Source organism: Colobus angolensis, unplaced genomic scaffold (genome assembly GCF_000951035.1).
Source record: "Colobus angolensis palliatus isolate OR3802 unplaced genomic scaffold, Cang.pa_1.0 Scaffold8, whole genome shotgun sequence".
In the NCBI taxonomy this organism is placed as follows: Eukaryota; Metazoa; Chordata; class Mammalia; order Primates; family Cercopithecidae; genus Colobus; species Colobus angolensis.
In genome coordinates, this window is record NW_012121820.1 from 15,258,722 (window position 1) to 15,270,814 (window position 12,093).

The window sequence follows — 12,093 nt, forward strand, 5'->3', positions numbered from 1 at the left end:
CAAAAAATTAGCTGAGCATGGTGGCGGGCGCCTGTAGTCCCAGCTACTCAGGAGGCTGAGGCAGGAGAATGGCGTGTATCCAGGAGGCGCAGCTTGCAGCGAGCAGAGGTCGCACCACTGCACTCCAGCCTGGGCAACAAAGTGAGACTCTATCTCAAAAAAAAAAAATTAAAAAATAAATAAATACAATTTTTGATTGTTTAGGAAAGCAGGAGCATAAAAAAGAACATGTAGTCTCGACAACCAACATCCTACTCAAAATTCCATATATTAGAGGCATTCTGAAGAAAATCAGAACCAAAAAAGGTGCCAAAACAGTATCACTTTAATTCAACAGTGTTCTAGAAGTTCTGAACGATGCAGTAAAATAATATACAGAAATAACTGTAATAATAGCAACTTTTAAAGACCTACCATGCACTACGCATCAAACCGTTTTACATGCTTTTTCTTCTTCAATTCTTATAACGAGATGGTACAATCATTATTCCCATTATGTAGATTTAAAAGAAACTGAAGCACAGGGAGAATAAACTATTCAAGTTCACAAAGAAAAAACTAGCAGAATTTGAACTCAAGTCCAAGTCTTACTGCATCCAAAGTATTTTTAATTAGTCACCAAAACAAGTATGAATTATTAGAAAAGAGACACTTCTTATTTGCAGGTATGTGTCCATATCTCAGAAGAATCAGTGAAATACTCAGAGCTCTTTTAAATGCCATATATAATATACAAAATAACATGAAGTAAAAAATGTTCTTTACAGCAGTAATAACCATCTAGAAGACAGAATAGCAGAAAAGAGTTAGCTTTTCACAACATCAGCAACAAATACCTAGAAATAATGGTAAAGAAAATATTAAAAATATTTGTGAAGAAAACTGTAAAACATTTCTGAAAAAAGAAAAAGACATGCTTTTAGAAAGGCAGACTCAATATCAGATATCAGCGTTTCCTACATATAAATACAGGCTTAATACCAGTCTCATGTTTGGCAGAGTCTGGCTAGCTGTTCACAACTTTCTCTTTTCTTCTCTGTTCTCTTGCAATTAAGCGTGATGTGTGTCTGAGTTCTGGCTAATGGAATATGAGTAACAGTGATTTATATTACTTCAAGGCCTGACACATAAAACCCTCCCACAAAATTTTCCTTGTTCTCTGTTCCCCATCTGCTAGTCAGATACGAAACTCCTGCTTACAACACTGAGGTCCTAATGGAGTCATCTGTTGAAGATGAAAGAGCCTCTGCCAGCTGGGTCCCTAAACGACTATGTGAACAGAGCCAGTCCTGATTCTAGACTTTATAAAAGATTTTCAGGTTCATTTGCTAAAGCAGAACATATTCCTTACCCTAATTAATACACAATCCAAACCCCAGAAGATTTCGTTGAGGTTTTTCCTTCTGTTTGCTTATGTTTTGTAACTTGAAAAATTGGTTCTAAAAGTGATCTGAAATGTTAAACAGGCAAGAAGAGATAAATACTCTAAGAGAAGGAAAAAGAGAAAAAGACATTAGGCCTACTAAATATCAATAATATTATAAAGTTAAAATAATTAAGAGTGTGACTCTGACATAAAAATAAATGAAGAAATTAATGAAGTAATATGTGAACTAAAGATGAATTCCAGGCCGGGCACAGTGGCTCGATGCCTGCAATCCTAGCAATTTGGGAGGCTGAAGTGGGTAGACTGCTTAAGTCTAGGAGTTTGAGACCAGCCTGGGCAATGTAGGAAGACCCTATCTCTGCAAATTACGTGCGCGCGTGTCTGTGTGTGTATATATATAAAGACAGATCCTGAGGTATATAAAAAAACTTACTATTACAAAGGAAACAACATTGGAAGAAATCATAGGTGACTATCTGATCAAAGAACACAAAAGAAATAGAAAATGATCACAGAAAGACATTTAAAAACTAAGATCAGTGACAGCTGAAAAACACAAATTAGAACTACAAAATGTGAAGAAATGATACAAAATGATTAACATACCTAACTTATAAAAAGGTCATAAAGAGTAATTCAGAATCACTGATACACAAATAGAAAAATTAGGCTAGTCAAATCAGAAAGAGAAGAGATGCAAGGAAAAACTTTAAGAATCAGTTTACAACAGAATAAATGTCCCACAGAGCACACAGATGCGGCTGGAAGAGGGATAAGTAAAAAGTGATGAAACTGAACTGAAAAGAATTACTATATAAAAGACAGGGATGTAGCAGTATACCCCTCTGCAAAATTTTAGGGTGTTTCTCCCACTGAAACTTTAAACAGGCGCTTGGAGGAGGGCTCTGAGAGGCACACTGACCAGTCAGTGCTGGACACAGAGAGGAGCAAAGCAACCTCCAGTCCCCAAAGAATGTGACAAAATCCCAAGAGAAAGATCATCAGCCAGGCTGCAGCAACAGGCAAGAGAACAAGTGTGGCATCTACCACAGGGAACACGTTCCTAGAGAGTGTAAACCAAGAGGGGCTGAGGACAGCCTAACCCTGCTGGGACAGGGAGAGCAGGAGGCATAGGATAGAAACGTGCTTGTTGTCCAACAGGGTTCCATTTGATGAATGGAGCTTAGCGTCCACATTCTGAATTCAAACAAGAGACTTACAGCATGGTTACTGCCCTAAGACACTTACTGGGTAAATAGCACATGAAATAATAAAATAACAATACCTTAGCATGTGTAAAAAGCGAAACCATGTCTGTGCAACACACTCATTATCCATTTCTGGAGGGATCAGACTGGCATCTTCATCGGGAACTTTAAATGGAGGAAATGAAGGCCCATATGTAAAGCGTAGCAATCTAGAAAATAAACGCACACCACTGAGTCCATTTCTTAACAGATTGAAAAATACACTCAAGCACAGAAACATGAAAGAAAATAGATGAAACGTGTGTACCTCACATAAGTGAACAAGACATATGGAAACTCTCATTCATAAAACAGACAAACTGAAAGAGGATTTCTAGTTTTTTATGTTTGGGACGAATAATACGCTAATTACTCTGATCAATCACTATATATTTTTAATACATACATCAAAACATCACTATGTAATCCAAAAATATGTACAACTATTATATGTTCATTTAAAAAAAAATTTCACATTGAAAACAAACTGGAGACCTCCAAGATGATTTCTAATGGAAAGAAGCTGGGAAGAAGAGAGTATATGCTGGTGTATATATTTTATATGTAATACACATGTGTTATTATTAGCATCTTCTTTACAAGATACACGAGTTTTTGGGTAAAATAAACAAGTATACCAAAAAAAGAATGTTTTATTTAAGATACTTAAATTATTTATAGATAATAATAAATTTAATAATTTAAGATACTTAAATTATTTATAGAAAATTATGTAAGATACTTAAATTAATTATAAAATAATTATTATTAAAATACTGCTACTTCCTGCTGCCCTTGTCTTTTATATAGTAATTCTTTTCAGTTCAGTTTCATCACTTTTTACTTATCCCTCTTCCAGCCCCATTCATGTGCTCTGTGGGACATTTATTCTGTTGTAAACTGATTCTTAAAAGTTTTTCCTTGCATCTCTTCTCTTTCTGGTTTGACTAGTCTAATTTTTCTATTTGTGTATCAGTAATTCTGAATTACTCTTTATGACCTTTTTATAAGTTAGGTATGTTAATCATTTTGTATCATTTCTTCACATTTTGTAGTTCTAGTTTGTGTTTTTTGGCTGTCAGTGATCTTAGTTTTTAACTGTCTTTCTGTGACATATGTTTATATGTAATATATGTTTCACATGTATACATATTACTTATAAATTATAGCTATTTATATACAATTATACTTATATAATTATATAATCATACAATATTTAAAATTTTTAAAAGATTCATCTCACTGCAAATTTCTGCAATATAACTAAGTTATAATAGTTTTACATGAAGTTCAGAATTTCTGACATACCACAAAAATAACTCAACCACTCAATTACTTAATAGTAATATTCTAAATGTATTACAACTATTCAAAGCCCTTTAACTCAATTATTCTCTATCTAGAGATAATATAATCAGAATACATATAAAGACTATGTATAAAGCATTCATATCACCAATATTTTTTAAATAAAACAATGGGAACAACATAAATATCAAAACAGCAGGGGAAGATGGGAGGATTGCTTGAGGTCAGGAGTTTGAGTCTGCAAAGAGCCATGACTGCATCACTGCACTCCACCCTGGGCAACAGTGGAAGACCATATCTCAAAAAAAAGGAAAAAAGAAAAAAAAACAATGCTGGCACAGTGGCTCATGCCTGCAATCCCAGCACTCTGGGAGGCCAAGTCTAGTGGATCACTTGAGTCCAGGGGCTTGAGGCCTGCTTGACCAATATGCAAAACCTCATCTTTACAAAAAATACAAAAATTATCTGGGCATGATGGCATGCACCTGTAGCTCCCAGCTGCCCTGGGAGGCTGAGGTGAGAGGATCGCTTGAGCCTGGGGAGGTTGAGGCTGCTATGAGTCCTGATCACACCACTGTACTCCAGCCTGGACAACAGAGCAAGACCGTGCCTCAAAAAAACAAAAATAACAACAACAATAACAAGGCAATTTTTTTTTTTTTTTGAGATGGAGTCTCGCTCTGTCGCCCAGGCTGGAGTGCAGTGGCCAGATCTCAGCTCACTGCAAGCTCCGCCTCCCGGGTTCACGCCATTCTCCTGCCTCAACCTCCCGAGCAGCTGGGACTACAGGCGCCCGCCACCTCGCCCGGCTAGTTTTTTGTATTTTTTTTTTTAGTATAGACGGGGTTTCACCGTGTTAGCCAGGATGGTCTCGATCTCCTGACCTCGTGATCCGCCCATCTTGGCCTCCCAAAGTGCTAGGATTACAGACTTGAGCCACCGCGCCCGGCCGGCAATTATTAAATGAATTATATTCCAATTATATAATGGAAAACTAAAAAACCATTAAAAATATGATCTCAACAGCTATTTTATGAGAAAAAGTATGTGTAACTAAAGTGACAAGAATCAGACATCAAATGAAAAAAGCAGACAATATTATATAGAATAATTTCAAACTGGTATTTTTAAAAAGGGAACTAAATGGAAAAAATACATTAAAATGTTAACATGGGTTGGCTCTAAATGATAGGTATTTGTCCCTACATTTTCCAAATTTTCTATTATAAGCATGTACTGTTAACTACAATCAAGATAAAAGCATTACTTAAAAACAGATTCATAATTTTTTTAAAGCAATTGTCCTGCCTCAGCCTCCCAAAGTGCTGGGATTACAGGTGTGAGCCATCACTCATGGCTAGATTCATAATATTGATGTTGTCTGTGATATATGAGAATCAACAAAATATTCCAAAGCTTCATTTTTTAGTTTAAATAAAGATCTAAACATTTTATTAACTCAGAAAAAGAGAAGTCTACCTTCTGATACATAATACTACCTACAAAGTTTTTGTTCCTGTCACCCCCTCTTTTTGCCCCCCGTCAAACTTGAATGAGATCAAGACTCTAGATCTAACTACCAGTTTACAGGAAATACAGCGGGGCTGAGGAATATGTTAAATTAACAGTGTGGACGTAATTGGAAAAATCCAGAATGTGAAACACTCTGTAAGACAACCCAGTTTCTTCAACAAAAAAAATTGCAAAGAAAAATAAAGCAGAAACCTAGGCCTGTTGTGGTGGCTCAGGCCTGTAATACCAGCACTTTGGGAGGCCAAGGCAAGAGGACTGCTTGAGCCCAGGAGTTCAAGGCCAGCCCGGACAACATGGAGGAACCCCATCTTGACCAGAAATATAAAATTAGCCACGCATGGTGGTGCACGCCTGCAGTCCCAGCTACTCAGGTGGCTGAAGCAGGAGGATCACTTGAGCCTAGGAGATGAACACTGCAGTAAGCTGTGATTGCACCACTGCATTCCAGCCTGGGTGACAGAGTAAGAAACTCTGTCAAAAAAAGAGAAAGAAAGACAGCAGAAACCTATACAGTTGTCCTTCAGTATTATGGGGGATTGATGCAGGACACCCCTCAGATGCCAAAATCCATGGATGCTCAAGTCCCCTTACATAAAATAATTTAGTATTTGCATATAACCTACACACATCTTCCGATATACTTTAAATCATCTCAAGATTACTTATAATACCTAATACAATGCATACACATCCCTTCATTTGCACAGATTCAATGCAGTACTCAGTAGAAGGCAAATTCAATTTTTACTCTTTGGAATTTTGTGAAATTTTTTGCCAAATATTTTTGATTTCTGATTGGCTGTGTCCATGGATACAGAACCCACAGAGGACCAACTGTACCTGAAAATTTGAACACTGATTGGCTAACTGATATTAAAGAACTGTCAACTTTTTTAGGTGTGATAAGGGTATTATATTTTTTAAAGAACCCTTATCTATATCTAGAGTTACACAGGTATACCTCGGAGATCTTGCAGGTTGTTTCACACTACCCTAATAAAACAAATATTGCAAAAAGCAAGTCATGCACGTTTTCTTGGTTTCTCAATGCATATAAAAGCTATGTTTGGACTATACTATAGTCGATTAAGTATGCAATAGGATTATATCTTTAAAAATCAATGTATATCCTTAATTTAAAAATATTAATATTTTACTGCTGAAAGATGCTAATAATCATCTGTGCTTTCAGCAAGTCATAATCTTTTCCCTTTTTAAAACTTTCCAACTTTTATTTTAGATTCAGGAGGTACATGTGCAGACTATCTGGGTATACTGCATGACGCTGAGGTTTGGGGTACAAATAATCCCATCATCTGGGCTTTTCAACACTGCTCCTCTTCCCCCACCAGTAGTCCTCAGTTTCTAATGTTGTCATCTTTTTATGTCTATGAGTTTTACATCCAATGTTTAGCTCTCACTTATAAGTGAGAACATGTGATACTTGGTTTTCTGTTCCTGTGTTAATTCACTTAGGATAATGGCTTCAAGCTGCATCCATGTTGCTGCAAAGGACATAATTAATTCTTTTTCATGGCTGCATAGTATGCCATGGTGCATATGTGCCACATTTTCTTTACCCAGTCTACCACCGACAGGCATCTACGTTGATTCCATGTCCTTGCTATTGTGAATCGTGCTGCAATATATAAGAGTGTATGTGTCTTTTTGGTAGCATCATTTGTTTTCTTTTGGATATATACCCAGCAACAGGATGGCTGGGCTGAGTGGTAGTTGCATTTTAAGTTCTTTGAGAAATCTCCCAATTGCTTTCCACAGTAGCTGGAACTAATTTACATTCCCAGCAGCAGAGTTTATAAGCATTCCCTCTTCTCTGCAGTCTTGCCAGCATCTACTGTGTTTCTGACATTTTAGTAATACCCATTCTGCCTAGTGTGAGATAGTATCTCACTGTGATTTTGATTTGCATTTGTTTGATGATTAGTAATATGGAGCATTTTTTCGTATGTTTGTTGGCCACTTGTATGTCTTCTTTTGATAAGTGTCTGTTCACGTCTGCTGCCTGTTTTTTAATGGGGTTGTTTTTTGCTTGTTCAATTGTTTTAAGTTCCTTATAGATTCTGGATATCGGATCTCTGTCAGATGTATAATTTGTGAATATTTTCTCCTATTCTGTAGGTTTTCCGTTTACTCTGCTGATAGTTTCTTTTATGTGCAGAAACTCTTTTGTTTAATTAGGTACCACTTGTCAACTGTTTTTGTTGCAATTACTTTCGAGGACTGAGTCATAAATTCCTTCCCAAGACAAATGTCCAGAATAGTGTTTCCTAGGTTTTCTTCTAGTATTCTTATAGTTTGAGGCATTACATTTAAATCTTTAATCCATCTTGAGTTAATTTTTGTATATGGTGAAAGGTAGGAGTCCAGTTTCATTCTTCTGCATATGGTTAGCCAGCTAACCCTGCACTATTTATTAAATAGAGAGTCCTTTCCCCATTGCTTGTTTTTACTGACTCTGTCAAAGATCAGACGGCTGTAGTTGTGTGGTATTATTTCTGAGGACTCTGTTCTGTTCCATTGGTCTATGTATCTGTTTTTGTACTAGTACCATGCTGTTTTGGGGACTGTAGCCCTGTAGTATAGTTTGAAGTTGGGTAATGTGATGCCTCCAGCTTTGTTCTTTTTGCTTTAGGATTGCTTTGGCTATTAGAGCTCTTTTTTGGTTCCAATATGAATTTTAGAATAGGTTTTTTCCTAGTTATGTGAAAAAATGGCACTGGTAGTTTGACAGGAACAGTGTTGAATCTGTAGATTGCTATGGGCAGTATGGTCATTTTAATGACATTGATTCTTCTAAACCATGAACATGGAATGTTTTTCCATTTGTTTGTGTCATCTAGAGTCATCTTTTCACTGGTAGAGGGTATTGCCTCATTTGGCTGCAGACTGATCAGGAGGGTGACTGTTGACGGCTGGGGTGGCTGCGGCAGTTTTAAAAACTAAAACAATGAAGTGTGCCACATGGACTGACTCTTATTTTCACAAAAAAATTTATCTGTGGCATGCAATGCCATTTCACAGCATTTTACCCACAGTAGAACTTATTTCAAAATTGGAGTGAATCCTCTCAAACTCTGCCATTACTTTACCAATTAAGCTTATGTAATATTCTACATACTTTGCTGTCATTTCAACAATGTTCATGGCATCTACATCAGGAGTAGATTCCACCTCAGGAAACTACTTTCTTTGCTCATCCGTAAGACTTCTCATCATTAGTTTTATCATGACATTGCAGCAATTAGTCATCTCTTTGGGCTATACTTCTAATTGTAGTTCTCTTGCTACTTCTCCGCCTCATCTGCAGTGACTTCTTCCACTGAAGCTTTGAACCCCTCATAATCATTCATTAGGGTTGGAATCAACTTCTCCCAAAGTCCTGTTAATGCTGATATGGCAGCTATAGCCTTACAAAACGTACAGTTGACCCTTGAACAACATAGGAACTAGAGGTGCTGGCCCCTCATACAGTTGAAAACTCTATGTATAATGTTTGACTCCCCAAAAACTTAACTACTCATCTAATCAGAAGCCTTACCAATAACAAACAATTAACACATATTTTGTATGTGTATTATATATGGTATTCTTACAATAAAGAAAGCTAAATAAAATGTTACGAAGAAAATCATACGGAAAATCAGATGCAGTGGCACACTCATAGTCCCAGCTACTTGTAAGGCTTGAGGCAGAAGATACTGTGTCGGTACAAAAGTAATTAAAATATGGCAAAAGCTGCAATTACTTTTGCACCAACCTAAATAGCTTGAGCCCAGGAGCTTAAGAGTGTACTGCACTATGATCACACCTATGAACAGCCATTACACTCTACCCTGGGCAACCCAGCAAGACCTGGTCTTTAAAAAATTATTAAAAAGGGCCATGCACAGTGGCTCATGCCTGTAATCCCAGCACTTTCGAAGACAGAGGCAGGGAGGCTCACATGAGGCCTGGAGTTAGAGACCAGCCTGGCCAACATGGAGAAATCCTGACTCTACTAAAAATACTAAAAAATTAGCTGGGCATGGTGGCTCACGCCTGTAATCCCAGCTACTCAGGAGGCTGAGGCACGAGAATCACTTGAGCCTGGGAGGCAGAGGCTGCAGTGAGGCGGAGGTTGCAGTGAGCTGAGATCGTAGCACTGCACTGCAGACTAGGTGACAAAGTGAGACTCTGTCTCAAAAAAAAAAGTCATATAAAAGAGAAAACACATTTACAACACTGTACTGTGTTTACTGACACCATTAAGTTTACGTCACCTTTTCACAAAATCAATTGTCTGCCTGAAATGGCAGGTGACCACAGCTGCAGACCTCAAACAACAGAACATATCAAGCAATTCAACTTTTTCTTGTAATGTTATGAGTTTTCTCTGCTTCTTGGGAGCACTTCCAGCACCACTAATGGCACTTCGTATGGGTCCCATGGTATTATTTATTCCAGGTTTACAGTATTGTATTAAATATGATGAAAAATAAATGAAAACTGAGACATCACTTTTTACTGAGATACACTATTTACTGGAGAGATTAACTGCTCAAGCAGAAATGATTAGTGTCACATGGGGTTTTAGGTGAATATTCACAACACTTGAGCTCATTGCAATAGCAACAGGAAGCGGCTACAAAATTATTACAGTAGTATAGTATGTACCACAGTTAATTTTATGCAATTACTATTTATACTGTAGCTTTTATGTTTACACTTCTTTACCTGTTGTTTACATTACTGCAAATGGTATCATGTATAGTCTATAAGCATTTGTATGCAGAAGTTTTAATAAATTTTAATTTAGCATAACACATTTGTATATATTTTATGGTAGTAAACAATATAAGACTAGCATGTACATATATTTTATGCACATGACATACCTTTTTTTCTTTTTTCAATATATCTAGGCTACATGGTGCACATTTTTTCACATTGTCTCAAATTTCAAAAAAAAAAGTTTCCACTACATATAAGTGGACCCACACAGTTCAAATATATGTTGTTCAAGGGTCAACTCTATTTCTTAAACAAGATTTGAAAGTCAGGCTGGGCGCAGTGGATCATGCCTGTAATCCAAGCACTTTGGGAGGCTGAGATGGGTGGACTGTTTTGAGGCCAGGAATTTGAGACCAACATGGTGAAACCCCATCTCTACTAAAAATACAAAAACTAGCAGGGTGTGGTGGCACACCTCTGTAATCCCAGCTACTTGGGAGGCTAAGGCACAACAATCACTTGAACTTTGGAGGCGAGTTCCACAGGCACAAGCCACCATACCTGGCTATTTTTTTTATTTTTTGTAGAGACGGGGTTTTGCCAAGTTGCCCAGGGTGGTCTCAAACTCCTGAGCTCAAGTAATCTGCCCATCTCTTACTCCCAAAGTGCTGGGATTACAGGCATGAGCCATTGCACACAGCCAGAATAAATGTAACATCATTCTTAGTATATGGGCTGCCAAGGCGAGCACAAATTTAACATCATTCTTAAGGGCCCTAGGATTTTCCAAATACTGAATGAGCACTGGCTTCAGCTTGCCAGGCACTGACTTTTCCTCTCTAGCTATAGAAGTCCTAGATGGTGTCTTCTTCCAATACAAGACTGTTTAATGCACACTGAAAATCTGTTGTTTGGTGATGCCACCTTCATCAATGATCTTAGCTAGATCATCAGGATCACTTGCTGCAGCTTCTCCATCACACTCGCTGCTTCAGCTTGCACTTTCACGTTATAGACATGGTTTCTTTCCTTAAACCTCATGAACCAACCTCAGCCTATTCCTAAGCTTTCTTCTGCAGCTTCCTCACCTCTCACAGCCTTCACAGAACTGAAGACAGTTAGGCCTTGCTCTGAATTAGGCTTTGGCTTAAAAAAATGTTGTGACTGGTTTGATCTCCCATCTAGACCACTCAAACTTTCTCCATATCATAAATAAGCCTGTTTTGCTTTCTTATCATTCCTGTGTTCAGTGGTATAGCATTTTAAATTTTCTTCAAGAACTTTTCCTTTGCATTCACAACTTGGCTAACCATTTGGTGCAAGAGTCCTAGCTTTCAGCCTATTTCGGCTTTCAACACACCTTCCTAACTAAACTTAATCATTTCTAGCTTTTGATTTAAAGTGAGAGACATGCAACTATTCCTTTCACTCGAACACTCTGAGGCCATTATAGTTACTAATTGGCCTAATTTCAGTATTATTGTGTCTCAAGAGTGGAAAAGAGACGGGAAACAGCTGGTCAGTGGAGCTGTCAGAACACAAACAACATTGATCGATAAAGTTCACCATTTTATATAGGTGTAGTATGTGGCACTCTAAAACAACAACAATGGTAATATCAAAGATCACTGATCACGGGTCACCATAACAGATAATTGTAATTTAAAAGTCTGAAATACGCAAGAATTACCAACATATGACAGAGGCACAAAGTGAGCACATGCTGTTGGAAAAATGGCGCCAAAAGACTTGCTTGATGCTGGGTTGCCACAACCCTTCAATTTGGAAAAAAAAAAAAAAAAAAAACATGGTATCTGTGAAGCTCAATACAGTGAAGTACAATAAAACAAGGTATGCCTGCATATTAAAATCAGGATTGAGGGGAGG

General features: G+C 37.5%; 1 protein-coding gene across 1 annotated transcript in view; it reads right to left on the reverse strand.

The window, feature by feature from the left end:
* The window catches only part of RALGAPB (Ral GTPase activating protein, beta subunit (non-catalytic)), a 107,657-nt gene that overhangs the window by 61,902 nt on the left and 33,662 nt on the right, over positions 1–12,093 (reverse strand). The window contains exon 6 of the mRNA XM_011929208.1: positions 2,673–2,804. Within this exon, the coding sequence (XP_011784598.1) occupies positions 2,673–2,804 (132 nt within the window). The remainder of the gene's footprint in view (positions 1–2,672; positions 2,805–12,093) is intronic.